The 20,618-nt window shown below is 36.4% G+C and overlaps 1 protein-coding gene across 4 annotated transcripts in view; it reads left to right on the plus strand.

The window, feature by feature from the left end:
- Positions 1 to 7,017, plus strand: part of LOC123875904 (epidermal growth factor receptor substrate 15-like 1) — a 31,838-nt gene extending 24,821 nt beyond the window's left edge. For 3 of the 4 annotated variants that reach the window (XM_045921996.1, XM_045921997.1, XM_045921998.1), the window contains 3 exons: positions 223 to 312; positions 667 to 837; positions 5,159 to 7,017. In XM_045921996.1, coding sequence (XP_045777952.1) covers positions 223 to 312; positions 667 to 837; positions 5,159 to 5,995 — 1,098 coding nt within the window. In that variant the 3' untranslated portion in view covers positions 5,996 to 7,017. The remainder of the gene's footprint in view (positions 1 to 222; positions 313 to 666; positions 838 to 5,158) is intronic. The other variant, XR_006798223.1, reaches the window with a different exon arrangement.
- The last annotated feature ends 13,601 nt before the right edge of the window (positions 7,018 to 20,618 follow it).

The raw sequence follows: 20,618 nt of genomic DNA on the forward strand, positions 1-20,618 counted from the left end.
CTTTGAAAAGAGCAACCGCTGAGTTTTTTGCGGGTTCTACTCAATAGGAAAGGCATTCCGAACCAGTGGTAGATGCTCTTGACGATTCAAAAGTACTTGTAAAAGACTAATTGAATAAAAATATTTTGAATTTGAATTTATACGTATAGCATGTGAGTGAGACGGAACGATGGCGCCACTTCGTTCCGATGAGTTTCTTTATAGGCACGCGTTTTATTTCAGGATGCGTTCGGCAACGACGCGTTCGCATCGAACGCGGACCCTTTTGCCGGAGACGCCTTCACGCCCGCCGAGCCCGCCAAACCCGCCGATGTGAGTTGTTGTATAAAGTCGCTTCCCGCCCTCTACGTCTGTCCCTCTGTACGCTTAGATCTTTTAAACTACGCGGCAGATTTTAATATGGTTTTCATCAATGGATAGAGTAATTCAAGAGAAAGGTTTGTGCATATAGTTAATTTGTTGGAATATGACGATAATTGTTTAAGATGTCGGAAAAATCAAACCGACATATCTTTGATCGAAAATGCTGCTTTATTCTTTTGAAATGTAACATAATATGTCAACAACGTGCTAATTTTTACACAAACAAAATTGTACTCTAAAACAACTGAAATGAAATTCAATTTTCACTGTTTGCGCTTTGCCCTAATAAGAATCATAACACAGGGCGCGTGGGAAGCGGATCCCTTCGCAGTGCTACACGCGCCCACGAGGAACTCCGTGGGCGCGGCGAGCGCGGGTGGCGTGGGCGCGGGCAGCGCGGGCAACGTGGGCGCCAAGCGGCACAAGACGCCGCCGCCGCGCCCCGCCCCGCCGCGCCCCAACCCGCCGCATAAGGTACCTGTCCATGCTTACTAGCCTAGTTCTAAGTTCATTTATGAGCGAAGCGAGGTCTCCGAGTCTACTTGGATCTACTTACTATACACATTCAAATGTCTTGATTGAAGTATCTTACATTTACACAGTTTTCAGAATAAGTGTAGGAGGGTAAAGTCCTCCATTTTTAATATGGATATTGGGTACCTTGAAGTCAAGAGTGAATTGGCATCTTCTAGGCAAGCGCGCTCCATCTTAGGCTGCACCATCGCTTGCTAGCAAGTCTGGTTGCAGCCAAGCGCTTAGTCTGTAGATTAAAAATAAATAAATGAGGAACTTGTCGCCGCACAGATGTAAGCTACTAACTACTACCACTTATATAAGATACGCCGATGTACCTGTGCAGAAACCTTATTTTTGAATGGCGCGAAAATATCTCTGCCATTAAAACTAGCCTTATCCAATTACTACACAAACCATACTCGCGTGGAATGATGCCAAGAATACTGGCTGCATTTCCGCGCTGGACAGCCAGGCTGATCCGTTGCTAAAAAATGAGCCAGCCCTTCTGAGGCGCTTCACGCCCAATGAGGCGTGAGCATTGATGTCATAAAATGTAAATAATTAATATTAACATTTCAGCTTTGAACTATTAATTTACAGACCGACATGCACATATACAAATATTATACCCAGGTAAACTAAGAGACTTCGCTTCGCTTAGTCGAAAATATAGTTTTCTTAATTATTCGTAATCTTTGAATATTCCATAAGACTTTATAGATTTTGATTCTTGGAAAAACCTATTTTTAATTAAACCCTAATTACTGTCCCACTGTTGGGCAAAGCTATGAATATTGCACGAAGAATAAATAGGTATATGGAACATCAAAATTCTAATAGATTTTTGGTCTATATGACATTATTACTTCAGGATTTCTTTTGATTTGTGCAATTTTCTTCATGATGTTTTCTAAATATATTAAAATTAGAGTCAATTACTTCAATATTTAAGTTAATGTATTTTTAAGGTGTTTTTGATTAAAAATAAATAATTTTTATTTTTTTGTTAACCAAAGTTGTTTTCAGATTATTTTCTATTTACCCCCTGTATCCGAACTAGTACATAGCGGCATGACGCGAGTAGCCGGCGTATGCGACATTGGTACTGATTCTGAGCGCAACCAAATTTTAGAGTATTCGCATCTTTTTCTTACCAATGTAATAAGAAAAGGACATAAACTTAATTTAATTTAGAACTTTCAAACCTTGAGCCTTTAAGTTTTAGGCGATGCCGTGTAGAAACCAAGGGAGTATGGCAGATTTAATGAAATCTGCCATACTCATTGCAGGTTAGTCCGCTTCCATCTTAGACTGCATCATCAGTTACCACAAGGTGAGATTGCAGTCAAGGGCTAACTTGTATCTGAATAAAAAAAAGAAAAAAAAGGTGCCAGTCGTGAGACTATCGTTTTTTGTAGAGTGCACTAAAATTTAAAGTTTTCACCTTCCGTCCTTTTTTAGCAATATTAATAAGAAAAAGATGCAGATACTCGGCTCACTGTTTAGAGAAAAACATCAGAATCGACGCCATTATAAAGCTAAATGATTTTTTTTTTAATTTTTAACGCTGCAGAGAAAGTAAAACTAAATGTATGTAAACGTTGTACTGTATGTTATTTACTGATTAGATTTAGAATGCACGTCTTTTTTTTTAAATTAGAGAATGGCATTTTGGTGAACAATAGATTTTTTTTTCGAAAATTTCCTGCCATTTGTGGACGTGCTTTTTATAGTGGTTAGTTTTGTTTTTGGTTTTATTTTTACTTTCTCTGTTGCGCATAATGCCATTCTCATATTTTTTGAACGCACAAGATTTTGAAAGTAACATAACTTTGGATAAAGACTAAAACTTTAATTTTACATTTCTCCGAAAAGCTGGCCCAACCAGGTCCACCAAAGCGGAGATGGACAGAGTTATGTTGAACGGACCAATCAGATTATTGATAGATAACATATTATTTTTTCACCTTATTTACCTATATTATGTTTAATTTGTCTGCCAAACAATATCTCAGCCCATTTCCGCTTTAGTGGATACTCGGCCTTAAAGTGTACAAGTTGTTCATCTCATAAATGGATATTATATTGGAAAATAAAGAAATACCTTATTAATTTTGTCTGAAACTTTGGATACTTTCAAAATATAAATAAAACTCAAATCAAATAATGATTATTCGGTATTATTTTAAAATTTTCTGCCATGCGTACAAAATTTTATGTTTTTTTTTAAACTTCCAAAAAGAGAAGGTTCTCAATTCGGTGCGTTTTTTTTGAAAATTTTGAATTGAGTTTTAGCCAAGCTTCATTTAGCGCTGCTTTTTGGGACAAGTATTTAATTTGCATTACTTATAAACGTATTATTTGTCACTTTTCATTTCTTACATTGTTTTCTATTATTTATGCTTGCATGCTACATTAGGGTATTTAGTGGTAATGAAACTATATATTCTTAGTTTAGTTGAATCCATACTAGTATAAAAAATGCTACAGAGTCTTGTCTGTCTGTCTGTCACTTTTTCACGGCCCATCCTTAACCGATTTTGACGAAAGGTTACTTTTATCCCGGAAAATCAAAGAATTTCCATGGCTTCACGCAGTTGAAGTCGAGACGGGAAATAAAGATGTTAGTTTAAGCTTGAAAAGAAACTATATGAAGATAGCTCTTCATATAGTTAAAATAATAATTATATGTGGTGGTAGTTTTGCTTGCTAGTATGAAGACGAATAGGTGTAGTTCATGAGAAAATAATGGGACTTTTGGAGATGTAGCGCTTGACTGAGACGGCTCGTGGGACGAGGCGAAAGCGACGTTGAATTCCTTGATTTTTAGGGTTCCGTACCCGACGGGTGCCAACGGGGCCCTATTAATAAGCCTCCGATGTCCGTCCATCCATCCGTTCGTTTGTATCTCGTGAACTGTAATAACTAGAGAGTAGAAATTTTAACAGAATATGTATTTCTATTGCCGCTATAACGACAAATAATAAAAAAAATTAAATAGCCGCTATGAAAATTAAAAAATAAATAAAAAGTGTTATTTCTTGTACGATGGTACGAAACTCTTCGTGTGCGAGTCAGGCTCGCACTTGACCGGTTTTTTATATCAACTGTCACCCGCAAACCGCATCCTACCTCACGAGCCGTCTCAGTGAAACGGTAGGTATACCTATAGTTGCAGTTTGATATCTGGCTCGAAGGACCAATCATAACCATAGTATAATTTGGATATGAGCTGTAGTATTTTTTCATTTATTAAATTAGTTGAAGGGAGTAGACAAAGTATAAAACCGTGATAGCCTAGTGGTTAACACGTCCGCCTCCTACTCGGATTGAGGGTTCTATGCCGGGCCTCCTCGAGAGCTATGTGCGTTTTAAGCAATTAAATATTACTTGCTTTAATGGTGAAGGAAAACATCCCGAGGAAACGTGCATGACGAAAAGCTGTTCATAATGGCAGCCTATGCGTGTCCATAGTCTGCCAGCGTGGCAGACTATGGCCTAAACCCATTCTCATTCTGTGAGGAGACCCGTGTTCAGTAGTGGGCCGGCGATGGGTTAATCAAGATGATGATGAGACCAAGTATGATAGAAACAATTTTAGAAGATGGCCAGTTGGTTTTTGTTTAGAAAGTGCGTAATATTAGTTTTGACTAGGGTTATAAAATGTAGAACGCTTGTGGTTTATGTTGGTGTTAATGGTGCTTTACATAATAGACTTGCATGATGTCCTTTTATTACTTATTTATTTTTATTTCTTATCATTTGGTTTGATATTTATATATATATTTTTTTTCATTTTCACTGAATACCTAATACTTCTGTGTAAATAATACTTCTAATATCACTTTTAATTACATAACTTGACGCTAGTAAAAATACGAAACTTTAACCTAATCACCACCAAACTTGGTAAAAACACCAGTACTTTTGTCATACAATACTGTTATTTTTGTTCCAATTTCTAGTTAAACTGACCTTTTTTTTGTGAAAGAGTTTGTTATTTTCTGTAAAACTCAACTTATTATGAAAGAGCTTGTTTTGTCCTGTAAAACTCTGAAAGCACAATACAATTTTTACTAGTGTCTAGTGATATCTAATCTTCTTAAATAATTGTTCATTATTTCATTACACTGTCCACTAACATATTATATGCTAACACGCTCGTGCTTGTCCCCACATTGCAGCGCTAAGCGGACGCGGCGGCGGCTCTCGTGCGTCCCCACCCCCCACCCCCCTCACGCGACCCTCCCCCGCTCACTCACACTTTGTGTTCGCCCAGAACCTCCGCAAACCCGCCCTCGACTTCACCGAGGACCCCTTCAAAGACTACAGATACGAGGACCCGTTCAACATCGAAGATCCCTTCTCTGACGTCACCGACTCGAAAAAAATCGACCCCTTCGCGAGATCGACGTCGGCCGCCGGTTTCGCGACCGAAGACTTCTTCACCCCCTCCTCGACCATCAACGGCCTCGCCAAGCCCGACCGAGCCAGCGGCAGAGTGTCCGCCCCGCCCGGCCCCTACGACCCCTTCACCGCCGCCAGGGCCAACAACAACGACACCTGGGCCGCCTGGCCCGCGGACAACTGGGCCATGGAGGACGCCTGGGCCAAACCCGCGGAAGACGCCTGGGCCGACAGCTCCAAAGCTTCCACCGCGACCAAAACATCCAACACGTCCAAAACCAGCTTCGCCAGCGACTGGAAGACCGACAACTGGGCCAACAAAACCGACAACACTTGGTCCAGCAAAACAGACAATAATTGGGCGACGGATTGGGACACGAATGCCAATACGACGAATAATAATAAAAACCTCAACGAAACCTGGCCGACGAATACCTTACCGAGCAAAAAGGAGAAATCTCCGAAACCGGTAAAATACGCGAGGTCTTTAGTCCATACAATAGGAGGTATTGGAAGAACGAGACACAATAAGGATAAAAAGGCTAAACCCGTTGAAGCGAAGAGCTCAGAAGTGATTCCCTCGGAAGAGCAGCAGTGGGCGTGGGCCGCGGCAGAGTCCAAGCGCTTGAACGAGGAAGCGGAAGCCAGACGAAGGCAGGAAGACGCAGAATTGCAGCTAGCTTTAGCCATATCGCGACAAGAGAAGTGACATAAAATTTCTCTGTTCTCGATCAAAAGACAGAACCGCACTTAATGTGTATTTAAAGGATGGAAAGAGTATGGATATCTGTCACGTGTGAATTGGTAAGAGGACCATATTGGCGTGGACGACGAATCTTGCCTTAGGAATGCTCGAACTTTTGCACTAAATTATAATTTTTATCGTTTCATTCTGTATAGCCTAGCATGACCGCCTGTAGAAAGCTGTCGCGGATGTATTTACGGATTTTGTCGTAGAATCGAAAAAAAAACATATTTCATATGAGCCGGTCTGCAAATGGCAATATCTAAAGAAATGTAACTCTCATACTGAGGCTTTAAAGGAACCATAACACATGTGCTATTAAACACTCACACGCAACGCATTGATGCTGAGAGTGTGTGAGTGTTATTAATGTAATTGTACATTGAGAATTTTCATTGTTTCAAGATCATATTGGCATTGGTGATATATTTTTGATAAGCTTGACTGAAGTGCCATTTTTAAGCTTAATTTACATTTCCTTAATATTGTTGTGCGTAGGAGTAGATACTATTACCAACTCTCGTGATGAATATTTCGTGGCGGTTATGCTTTGGGGATTTATAATTGACAAATTCTTTTGTTTGAAGCAAATAATTTTAGTAATTTGAAAATAATCCGCTAGTCATTTGGAAGTGTTGCAGGAATACAGGCGTTGGAGAACAAAGCAATAGGTGTCGAGCGTTATTGATTTAATTTTAATAATTAATTATTATTTGCAAGAATGGCCTAATCTTTGTAATATAATAGATTTATGTACAGGTTTTAGTTTTATTGTTTACTAAATATGTACCTAGACCTACTATTTGTTCAAGATTTGTTTGTGAATTTTCACCAATTTTCAGTATAAGTACAGATGTACTATTTCACGAATACCGTTGTGGCTATGTTTGTGTGAGTACACATTGTTATAGTGCGGTTGACACTCAGAAGATCTAACGGGCGGTACTTTGACTTTGCTCAGACGTTAAAACGAGACAGATTTATGTCAGCGATATAACGGTGTCTCGTTTTAACAGTGTCTTAAGTATGAGCAAAGTCAAAGTTCGCTCTATAGATTTAGCCTTCAGATTCGACCGCGACGCGATTAACGTTAAGGTACGCTTACACGGACATTTTAAATTCCGCAATCCGGTGTTTAAAAACTAGTCAAATCAGTATCTTTTTTATCAAACGTCAAAACACGCGCTTAGTATGCAACCTTCTATAAAATACTGGCATGTGACGTCACAACTACATAAAAAAATTGCTCATGTAACCGCACCATTTACGCACACAGATGCGTTAACGGTCATCGTGAAATAGAACCACTGTATCAAGAAATACGAATTAAAGACTCGAAATAATATTTCGAAAATGTTACATAGGTAGTCTATTTTAATAAAGGTTTTCTGTTATGTTACGAGTATTGATGGGTATGGTATGTAGATTTTGGAAAGATGTCGACTAGTATACCAAGAATGAAGAAGAATTTAAATAAATAAAATATACCTAAAAATTCATATTGCTATTTGCTAAGTACGAAATAATGAATATGTTGAAAAATATGAATGAATGGATGATATAATATTAGTTAATCCCAGTTTTAATATAGTTTTAATAAAACAGCTGCAAAAAAATATTATAAAAATATTTTCATGTTATTGTAGTACAATTTTTTTTTTGTTTAGTCTGATTATCTCTTTATTAGTGACAATTTAAATGAAAGCATTTCTCAAGGAATCAAGTTTAAATTATATTTATGTGTAAAGTAATAGATATAGTTAATTCTGAAAAAAAATGCTGCTTTTTGCTAATAAATTAGGGCGTGGTCACACTAGGCGTATCCTTTGCTGCGGATTCTATATACACGATTGCCGAAAAAAAAAGACTATAAGGTTTTTGAATACATGTATGTGGGTTTCTTTATTCCACTATAACTTCTAAATGACTGAACAGATTTCGATGTATGGGGTATCATTAGAATCCTTACTACCCAAATGATACTGGCTATAAATTTGAAAATATTCTATATGGCGACTGTAGGGCACCATTTTCAAATGTGAAAAAAATACATTTCTTCAATTATTTGTTCATTTATAAAAACATGAACGGACATGTTATGTTACACATTTTAAAACTGTTTGTTCGAATACTTTTGCATTACCTTGGATTTTCGGAGGTTCGGATATCAATATCCGAATTTGGTCCGAGTTTTTTATATCTGTATTTTCACGAATTCGGATCCTAAGCTAAGAGTGGTTACGCACTCATCGTGCGTAACCACTCTTAGCTAGTGAAAAATCAACCGCAAGCTATTTACCTACGCCTGGTGACACCACATCCTAATATTTGTGTATACTCATACCCTTTTTACCACCGAATGTTATGAAAAAGCATACTTAATCACCATTTCCTAATATATTGTATGTAAAGGGTACGCACCACGATATAGTATGGTTTGAATGACAATATTTCGCCCTCTTTTACCGTTGTATACATTATATTAAGTCTAAACCACGAAATAAGTCTACATCATTTCATGCTTGTATACAGCGTGTCCCATAAATAATGGATCAAACTTAAGCGGAAGATACATCACCTAATTATCTAAAACTAATTTGATCAGTTTAAAAAAAAACCAAAGGGTGACCAAGTTTTTGTGTTTTTTTTAGTTTGTCCATTTTTTCTATCCTAAATCAGTTTTTTTAACGCTGTAGCTGTAATAAATAATATTTTTTAGATCTGATTTTTGTTAAATATTGTTTATTAGTTTACCCATGTATTATGAAAACTATTTTAGTAAATAATGTTTTATTTGTTTCGGAAAAAATGTTTGAATCGAATAAATAATTTTCTTTGATTAAGACAACCCAAATTAAAAACAATCTCCTGTAAAAAAAATGTATGACACCGAAGTGTACCATTATTTTAAAAACTTGTACACTTATCAAGGTTTGCAAATTGGTATAAAACTTGCATCTGCTCCTTGTCGTTACAAAGATGCTGCCAAAAATCAGGAGGTGCTGAATTATCAAAATTAAAAAAAATTTAAAAGTGTGCACATTCTAATTATCTTACTTTAAAATGTTTTATAATGTCTGTTTTCTTACCTAAATCACTAAAGCAAGCATTTTTAACCGACTTCCAAAAAAGGAGGAGGTTCTCAATTCGTCGGGATCTTTTTTTTTTATTTTTTATGTATGTTCCCCGATTACTCAAAGACCCCTGGACCGATTTGGAAATATTTTTTTTTGTTTGAAAGGGTATACTGTGCAGGTGGTCCCATATAAATTTGGTGAAGATCTGATGAATATCTTCGGAGATGGAGAACAGAACTCCTCAATGGATAAGAGCAAATTGCTCGCGATCACTGTAATAGCTTAGTAAACAGTAGGGTTTTAACTGGGCATAGCATATTATAGTACAGTGGGGCCACTAAAAATTGTGAAATTGAGCTTCACTCTTGGATTTCTAATTTTGTTTTAATATGCTCGCTCGACTTCATACCTAGGTACATTACATGTGTAGCTAAACAAAAATTATTTTCTACTTTTTAGTGTTTTTGGTTTTTGAAGTCAGTTTTATTTTTCTTTTGAAATTTTTTTATTTCACAATTTTTAGTGGCCCCACTGTACTATAATATGCTATGCCCAGTTAAAACCCTACTGTTTACTAAGCTATTACAGTGATCGCGAGCAATTTGCTCTTATCCATTGAGGAGTTCTGTTCTCCATCTCCGAAGATATTCATCAGATCTTCACCAAATTTATATGGAACCACCTGCACAGTATACCCTTTCAAACAAAAAAAAATATTTCCAAATCGGTCCAGGGGTCTTTGAGTAATCGGGGAACATACATAAAAAATAAAAAAAAAAGATCCCGACGAATTGAGAACCTCCTCCTTTTTTGGAAGTCGGTTAAAAATGCTTGCTTTAGTGATTTAGGTAAGAAAACAGACATTATAAAACATTTTAAAGTAAGATAATTAGAATGTGCACACTTTTAAATTTTTTTTAATTTTGATAATTCAGCACCTCCCTTAGATTTTTGGCAGCATCTTTGTAACGACAAGGAGCAGATGCAAGTTTTATACCAATTTGCAAACCTTGATAAGTGTACAAGTTTTTAAAATAATGGTACACTTCGGTGTCATACATTTTTTTTACAGGAGATTGTTTTTAATTTGGGTTGTCTTAATCAAAGAAAATTATTTATTCGATTCAAACATTTTTTCCGAAACAAATAAAACATTATTTACTAAAATGGTTTTCATAATACATGGGTAAACTAATAAACAATATTTAACAAAAATCAGATCTAAAAAATATTATTTATTACAGCTACAGCGTTAAAAAAACTGATTTAGGATAGAAAAAATGGACAAACTAAAAAAAACACAAAAACTTGGTCACCCTTTGGTTTTTTTTTAAACTGATCAAATTAGTTTTAGATAATTAGGTGATGTATCTTCCGCTTAAGTTTGATCCATTATTTATGGGACACGCTGTATAAAGTTATAGATTACAATATTAAATTCTAAGTACAGGCATAACGCATAACTGAGTAGGTGTCTGCGGTAGTGGAGCGGTGCGGGAGGGGTGCGATGACGTGACGCGAGAGCTCAGTGATTTGTCAACTCTCCCGCACCGCTCCACTACCGCAGGAGCCTACCCAGTTATGCGCTATACCTATAATTGTGTATTTGAATGTCAAACGTTTTCTTGGACTGTATTTGTGTCTGGTGCCTTCAAGACTTCTTCAGTACTTATAATAACCTAACTTCCAGAGTTCTCGTATCTGTGTTTTAGCATCGAACGACGTTCCCCACGAACGTGAACCTTATTACGTGTTAAGTAAAGACGATAATAAGATATCAAGTCGGATATGCTAAGTATCTTCAATTATTATAATCAGAGTTGTGTAAGCATGGCGTCTCTAAATTATACTATTTCTATAATACGTTCTATATGTTTATACGCAACGTCCACCGCATACGAAGCTAAGCTAGTAATCGCTTATCAACCGATGGACGTCCACTGCTGGACGTAGCTGTGTTATAGCGACTTCCACACGTCACGGTCTTGCGCCGCTGTAATCCAGCGGCTTTCTGCGACTAACTGGCCCAACCCAACCAACTTCATTCAGCAAATATTTTCACACGGCGTCTCTCAGTTATCTTAGAGTTTTTCTACATGATCAAATTAGAAATAAGATCGGTAGAAATGTGAACCAGAGTAACCGACATAGCTCAATGGGTTGCGAAGCTGAAGTGGGCAGGGCACATAGTTCGATAAACCGATAGGCGTTTGGGTCCACTAGGTTGACAGATGACATCTTACGAATCGCAGGGAGCCGCTGGATTCAGGCAGCGCAAGACCATGGCGTGTGGAAGTTTTAAAGAGCCCTATGTCCAGCAGTGGGCGTCTATCTATCTCGCGGTGGATGCGGCACTTGTCAACTCGTTTTCATACCAAATTGGTAGTTGTTAGCTTTAGCTACGTAGTCTAGCGTCGGGCGACACTCGCTTGCGAGCGCACGGGCCGCGAGCCGCCTCCGTACAATAACTACTTTAGTATGCACGCTTGCAGAGACGAACACTACCATTTTTGAGACGACTTCAAAATAATCTGATTAAAAAATAATCGAGTTCAGTGCTTTGTATGTATCATGTATGGTTAAAAAGTCTCCTGTTTATCCTCCTATCTCATTGATCGGGAGTGATTTGATTCGTGGAAGAGATACGTCCTTACTTTAAATAGGATCATACTGATGGTACATAGCAAAAAATACGGATTGAAAATATAACATCGGCTCTTTCAAAAAGCTTGTTATTTATGTTAAATCTGAACTTGCGTAAACAGTACAAATAGTTCAAACATCATTAAAGAGAAACAACACATTGAATTCGATTATTTTTTTCAACTCCATTATCGCGATGGCAACACTAAAATTTCTATAGTGCATACATTTTGAGGACGCACTCGTCACATTTGCTCTGTGTCAAGTGTCCTGTCAAAAGTACGATTCTAGTCCTTAATCTAAAGGTAAACCGTATGACATTCGGTCAATGTAACAAATATGGCGAGTGCGTTCCCAAAATGTATTCATTATACCTACATGTATTGTATTTATTAAAAAAAATAACTTGTCTCCGCAAGCCCTAGTTGTTTAGGTAAGTGATTATTGTAAATGTAAACTTAATGATGTAATAATACTATTAATACCAACGTGTTTATGGGTAATATCCTAAAGTTGTTATCTCTTTCTTAGGCGCTGTTGTTTGTGGCTCCTCGGTCCGCGTGGACGCCATTTTTTGTCATTTCTCGTGGTGTTGCCAGTGAAATTGTGTTATAGTGCGTACATTTTGGGAACTCACCATAATTGCTCTATATGTCAGCTGTCATTTCAAATTACGATTTTAATCCTTATTTTAAGAGTGAACTGTACCTTTGACATGACAGTTGACACAGCAAATATGGTAAGCGAGTGCTCAAAATTTACACATTATATATTCTTTGTATTTACACCGTCAAAGATTATATTAGTAGTTAGTTATTATTTTATGTTTAAATGATGTGTAATTTTAAAAATAAATAATTTTTATTTTTAATTGTGTGTAAAAAAATAATGTGTGTTGTATATTTCTTAGCTATGTGTATTGAAGAAAAAAATCCTCAGTCAATTTGTATATTTGTTTTTCCTGATTAGATATTATGATATTTATGTTAGTTAATATTTATAATTATAATTAACACTTCCAATGTCCGCGTGGCCCGAGCGACCCGTGTCTGTTATCAGAAAATATATATTATTACGTACCTTCAATGATAGCGGATTAATATAATAATATTGATACATGAGTTCTCGGCGTTGACTTGTATATGTGTATTTAAAGCTATAAATAAAGTAAATTTGATAAAATTACATTAAGTGACGCTTGGGGATCCATTCATTACGCCAAAATGGATTTGACATAATTGCATAATGTTGCCACATTTGTTCAAGGTCAGTCTTTTTCGATACGACACCTTACAGACAAAGAGCGTTCTATAGATCTCAGCCATAAAGTCCACATTTGAATGGCCAATAGTGAGTTTTGATTGAAGCGTTGCCGTGTCGAAGAATGATGACTTTGATTTTGTCTTTGATTACGACGACACATACGAGCGTTGAAGCTCAAAATATGCCACAACCGCGGGGTTCGTCGTGCAAAGGCTTATAGATTTACGGTACGCGTAGTATAAATAATATAACTATACAAATAATAATATGAATAAAATATAACTTAACTAGATTGGGCTTTATAGATTTGTTTACGAGAAAATAATTTTTGAACGTTTGTAAGAGCTTTTTAATGATCATATTGCGTTTTGACGTGATGAAGGGGTCCTGAAGGCCGGTAGTGACGGTGCGCGGGGTTCGTATCGAGAGCTCCTCGAATAGAACTGGCGAAGCTGTGCTGCACATGCCCCGCATGTTCAAACCGTTACATTCGTATTGGGGCAAACACAACACGCGTACGGGCGTTCAGTGTGCTTTAAGAGAACATTTGATAGAATTTGAGTATCGAAACAATAACGAACCTAAGCATATCAAAATGAACCTAAAGGGCTTTGATTTATAGTCCAAAATTAAGTACCACGCTAAAGCGTTTTGTATTTGCCTCGATTTGAATGTAAAGGGAACTTTGAACATGCGAGGGATCTATAGTACACGCCTCGCCAGTTCTTTATGAGGCGATATTGAATAAGAGTGGAGCATGCTTCTCTTTCGCACACACTGTACTCGAGTAAGACAGCAATATAGTTTTTGTAACGCTATTATATTATCAGTATTATTCGGGACCGCGCGCCTAGTGTAGTAAAAAGAATTATCTATTCGTATTGGAGGGTTTTCACAGACTAAACGTGAAAGGTAGACAGGAAACGAACTTTAAAAAAATGAGACTAGCCAATTTCATACAAAAGAATACGCCCTACACGTTTACGCGATTCTTGTCTACCTTTTTACATAAGTCTGTGTTTGAATTATAAAAAAACGGTACGGAGTTGATTTGGAACGGCTAGGCTTTTTTGCTCGTATACCTACTTTCTATGCACGGAAAGAAGTTAATGTAGCGCTCTCTCTTTTACGTAGTGCGATATAAATGACACAGACGAAAATCTCAGTGGGCGTTAACCATTTTGAGTCACCAACCAATCACAAACGAAACTATGTTTACGAATTGAATTTCGAATCTTTTTAGAAAACAATATGTTTGTGATTGGTTGGATGTCTCAAAATGGTTAACACCCACTAAGATTTTTGTCTCTGTCATTTGTATGGGATAACGTAACAGAAAGAGCGCTATAGGTACTAATTTCTTTCGTGGATAGAGTATAGTGGCTGTAATTGTTTGACGCAACTAACCGGTGTTGCCAGGAACAACCCGTTGTGGTAGCTATAGGGATTCCAATATATCCGTATATAAATATAAATTATTGAATCGTAAGCGAAAATATTACTTATTTCTGCTGGTCGCATATTTATCATCACAAAATTAGTTAAAATTAATTCGTTGTTGTATTAATGTAATAATAATAATTATTATAGTTAACGCATTTATTGAAGTTTTATATTTTGAATAGTTTATTGTACTAATCGAACACGTTCGTCGCTTTTGATATGCAACGAACATCGTTAATATAACTCTCGAATATCATTCCAGTATATTTATTTACCTCAATATTTACGTCTCCAATGTTATTTTGAATACCTGTAACCGGTATAGACGTCCGTTTTTAGATCACTATGAGATGAAAATTTACATATTAAAGGTCCAATAAAATTAATTGTGGCGTGACGGAATATTTGTCAATTTGAATATTCGAATAGTTGTTATTCAAAGTACATACGCGTTATCCACTATTGTGAATAGTTACTTATTCATAGGCATGGGTGATGCGTTTAAGTTTGAATAAAATGGCAATAAAGATTTCATTGCGATCACTGCAATGGTTGAATGTATGGTGTATTGCAATTAAGGTGTCAATTCGGTTTTACGAAAATCTCTCAATTAAATTAAATTGATAGGTTTAAAAATACACAATATTTTCCTGCGAAAAAATAGCACTGATTTTTGGCTTATCAATTTAGTTAAGTTCAGGGATTTGCATGCAATAAGGTGCATATTTGCCTGTACACAAGATTACTAAGTCTCGTGTAAGCCAATGCGAAAGATCCGCCGAATAATTTTAAATTGGCAACTATTTAGTTCAATTTTTTTTCGACATCCTATGAAATAATCGTAGGATTCGTAAGGTACCATCGAAGTACAATGTTTCATATCAAATGCTGCGCGCATTCGGGAAATTGTAACGAATATAAACATTATCAATCCTCGTGATCTAGCGTTGTATTTAAATATTATAGTATCTATATTATTTAGCAGAGTAGCTGATTGTTAATTAGATATTCTGTCTTTTGGGCTAAAGTCAAAAAAATCACGTTTCCATATAAAAATATTAGGTGCCATATCTATATCAGCGAAACGCCGAAGTAAAACTAAGTTAACTTTAAAATCGACTTCAGAATTGTTTCAAATTTGCTAGTGGTCACTTTATCATAGTATTCCTAAAAGGACAGAATATTTTAAATAAATCCTGATAGGAAATGGCTACATTAATACTTCATATTCAATCATTAGTATTAGAGTCTACAATTCAATAAGATGTATATGTTATGGTTCATATCTGCTATATGATCTTTTATTTAGAACTTTGTGAGTTAAATGCTGTACAACGTTTTAAATTAAAGATTATTATCAATATTTCAAGAATGTCTCAATAAAAAGTGTTTTTATGATCTTTGTTGGATGTTACTATGTTGCCAGTTCGCGTTTAGCTGTCATAGATTTTATTACTACATATCGTTCGTGTCATCCCTCCTTTTGAAAGCTTTTATAGTATTCTGTTACTGTTAGTAGACATTTTATAAGAATAAAGGCTTTTAAGCGCCTATATGCGCTTATGACCTGCAATAAGCTTTTAAAGATAATATCAGCATGGTCTTTGGGTTATGAAAACATAACGCTAAACTTGAAGTATCATGAAAATTCGTAAATTCAATTTAGTATCGTAACTTTGTACCTTTGATACGAATCGGTTACAATTATTATTTACGCACTAGATAATGCAAATTTAGAGAAAGGTTTTGTATTAGGTAATTTATTAAATATTAAATGTTTATATGAAAGCGAGCAACTTAATGTAATTATAGCAAGGAACTGACTCTTCTGTCATCTGTCGATAAATTTCTTATGAATAACGCTATAAAAGACTAGTTTTGAGTAATGAATTTTGAATAAAAGTTATTCAAAAAGTCATTAACTTTTTTATTGCTGTACCATTATTGCGTATGTGATTGTTATTATTTACTGATTTTATGGTACTCAACAATGCGTATTTCTACTAATATTGCAAGAGTATCAGTAAATCAGCATTTGGCAATATACCTAATGATGGTAGTTGTCAGTAAGATGTATGCAATATGCAATTTTGATACCCCGTGAAGAGTTGAATTTGCATTTTTGACAACGATTTTGACAGGCGGTTGTCAGTGTTGCTATTCGACCAAAATTAGCTACTAAATAAATCGTCAATGAGGTATGAATATTGTATAACGTATTTGTTGTAGAGTGTAGATGCACTATCGACCTAAATTGTATGTAAACTACGTGTTATTTTTGATTGGCTGTGTTTTGTTGCGATGTTATGAGACTTTATTTTCGAGTAAGTTAAATACCTACTGGTCACTCGGCACTTTTCAGTTGCGCCTGGGTTTTCAACTTTTATACGAACAATGGTTCTTTGGTTGTGGTAAGCAAAAGATGATAGAGGAACTAGATTGACTAAAAACATGCATTCAAATTATCAGGCACAACGGTGTAACACAAAGTAGATAAAATTTTATTTTTTATTCAGTATACAAACTTTACATTAAGTCAAATGGGTATAAATAAAATTTTATGCCTTTCCTAATAAACCTGATTATCAATTTAGTTAAGAATTTGTGTATTAGCGAAAAAACGCCATTGAAGACTACTACAACAAAAATGTTGAATAACCAAATATTCAAACATACGTATTCGTTAAAAATCTAACGCATTATTCACATTTATGATTATTACCTAATCTATTCATAATTTTATTCATTCAAGTCTTAGATGAAATGTTCCAGTAATGTGTTTGAATAATTTGAATGCTACAATTTATATTGTAAATTATTGTATTCTAGCGTTGTTCGTATAAATGTTGGATAAGCATATAGCAATTAAAAAGCGTTCCTTTTAATTTATTTTTGATGTTGTACGAGTAAAAGTTGAAAGGTTTTGATTTTAGCATAAGATTGAAAAGTCTGTGTTTTAAGAATAGGATGTTTATTTGGAAACTGTAATGGACCGGCCCTTGTATTACGAAACTCGTTGCTATTGTATTGCGATTGTCGTAATTGTTGTTATTGACAAATTTTTTTCATCCATTGGTATACAGACGACTGAAATCAGAATGGACAATTTCGAGCCTTACCAGTTGGACTATTGTCATACCAATTATATTAGCGACATAACGCTGTCTCGTTTTAACAGTGTCTAAAGTCTGAGCAAAGTCAAAGTCTTATAGATCTCAGGCTAAGAATGATTGCGATTGTCGCAATGATTGCCACGACGTTTCGTGATGGAGGCCGGTCAGGTACGGCGTGCCGCACTCGTCATTACCCGCTGGGAATATCCATTGTAATGAAACTATGATATTATATTAATATGAAAATAATTCCTGAGATAATAAAATGAACAGCATACTGTATACACGCTGTGTTTTATTTATACAATTTAGCTCATACCCTATATGCCACTATATTAAAGACTAGTTAGGCTAACCTTAGGTTAGGCCGAGGCTTTGGTTAGCTCTAATTTTTTTTTTTTTCAAATTTTCATGGGCGGCGGTTATCACTTAGCATCAGGTGACCCGCCTGCAGGGGGTTGGACAGAACCTACATGAAAAATCGCAATTTTCGAGATTCTGGACTGTCAGCTGAATGTTGATAAAATATGGCAGTCCGCGGTCGCAGTCGGTGTTGTAACTTGATGATACCAAGAAAACCTTCATGCAAGTGCCAACAATAACTGTCCAGAGTTTTTATTCAGTCAGATGAACGATGCGCTAATACGTCACGAGTAACTAAGTGGTTAATTCATCCAGGATAACGAACAGACAAACATACATTTATTTTTATATACATATGTATTATGTACAAATTATTACATAGGTATACGTGGCAAATACCCTTTGTTCACATAAGGGTCATAACTACTCATAAAGACAGATTCTCAAAAGGACAGTAGGTAGTAGTACCTACCAATACAAAGTGGAAAAATCTAACCAATTGGTGTAAGTGGGTACCCCTAACACAAATTGCTGTACATAAAAAAAATCTCTCCTTATGGGAACAAAGGGCAAATAATTCATCACAATAAAAAAAATTCAATGCAAAAAATAGTTTAAAAATACGAATTTTATCTTAAAATTAAATATCTTTCATATTTACATAAATATACATATCTACATACATATATAAGTACATACACATACTTTCATTAATAGAACCTAGTAATACTCGTTTAATATTTAAAATTCATTTACATTTACCTCATATTTTAGTAGGTATAAGTAAGTATTTAAACTGTTCTCAAATATACATTGCTACAAAATCGTCCACGACGTCGTTGAGTCCCTCCTTATACCTACATGGTGCTAATATCTTAAATACATATATGAAAGGAAAAGCTGACCGACTGATGTATCAACACACAGCTCAAACTACTGAACGGATCGGGCTGAAATCTGGCATGCAGTTAGCTATTATGACGTAGACATCGCTAAGAAATTATTTAGGAAATTTAAAAAAAACGCGGTATAATAGGGGTCCGGGGTTTGAAATTTGTGTAGTCCACGCAGATGAAGTCACGAACATGTTTTTAACCCCCGACCCAAAAAGAGGGGTGTTATAAGTTTGACGTGTGTATCTGTGTATCTGTGTGTCTGTGTATCTGTCTGTGGCACCGTAGCGCCTAAACTAATGAACCGATTTTAATTTAGTTTTTTTTGTTTGAAAGGTGGCTTGATCGAGAGTGTTCTTAGCTATAATTCAAGAAAATCGGTTCAGCCGTTTGAAAGTTATCAGCTTTTCTAGTTACCTTTACTTGTCGGGGTTGTTATAAATTTTTAATTTACACTTGTTATAAAAAAAGTCTACCTACGTCATAATAGCTATCTGTAGGTATGTCTGTATGCCAAATTGCAGCCCGATCCGTCTATTTGAGCTGTTTCCTTTTGTTTATTTAGACTTGCAATTTTATTAGAAACTAGGTATAGCACGAGATGGTAATCGGGGAATGAGGCGGGGGGACGCCCCGCACGTCACCCGCGCTACCCCGCACCGGATTAGCACGGGGGTGTTCGATTGCTAACTCGATCTGTCGCGTACTATAGTACAAGAAACAAAAAGCTTAATAATTTGCTATAATCCGCCAAACCAAAGAAATCTGTATGGTGCACCATGCAGCATGCACATGCACCGCCCGCCCTCCCACTGATAAACATGCAGGAAAAGGCAGCCACCAAGCAAGCCATAAGTACGTAGCACCACACCACACAAATCGCAACACGACTCGATGCACGTTTTACCCCCGTTTTGCCCCGACACCGGAGCATCATCAGGAGATGTAGACCCTGTAAGGTGTAAAGCAAGGCGGATTATAGCAAATTAAGCTTTTGGTTTCTTGTACTATAGTACGCGACAGATCGAGATAGCAATCGAACACCCCCTGGGTGCTAACCCGATGCGGGGTAGCGCGGGTGACTGCGGGACTTCAGCAAAATAACGTCTATTTCAATACTGCGAACTATACTGTCTATAGTAATACTCGTATAATATTTAAACCTAAATGATAGTTACCTACCCGCGACGTCGTTAGTTTTTTTATCCCGTGGGAACTCTGCTTTCCGGGATAAAAATATTGCCTGTGGCAATATCCGGGACGCAAGCTACCTCTGTACCAAAATTCATATAAATCGGTTAAATGGATGGGTCTTTGAGAATCCCGTGGGAACTCTTCGATTTTCCGGGATAAAAAGAAGCCTATGTTCGTCGCTGGGATGCAAGCTAGCTGTAAGCGCCCTCTAGTTACTTAAGTTATTATTATATATTTAATTACGCTATCATACATACACACATACAAACACTCACGCACACATAAAATTCCATCCTATTACCCGCTCTTACACCCCGCTCCTGTCAGTTACCTTTGAACCGGCGTTTACGCACGTCGAGTCTGAAACCCGCTAACTGCGTGACGCCCGCTATAAAAACGCCACGCGCCGCTTGTGTAAAAAACTCATATAACGCTAAATTAATCACGCAAAAACCCGCTATTAAACTGTAAAAACGCTACGCTAAGTACATAAGTTAAAACCACATAAACTTTAAAATTAAGTGAAGTGTTCTGCGAATCTGTGCTTCGAAGAAACTATCCACGGAATACGAGAAAGGGAAGACTCCAAACCACCGGT

This window comes from Maniola jurtina, chromosome 20 (assembly GCF_905333055.1).
Source record: "Maniola jurtina chromosome 20, ilManJurt1.1, whole genome shotgun sequence".
NCBI classification, from domain to species: domain Eukaryota; kingdom Metazoa; phylum Arthropoda; class Insecta; order Lepidoptera; family Nymphalidae; genus Maniola; species Maniola jurtina.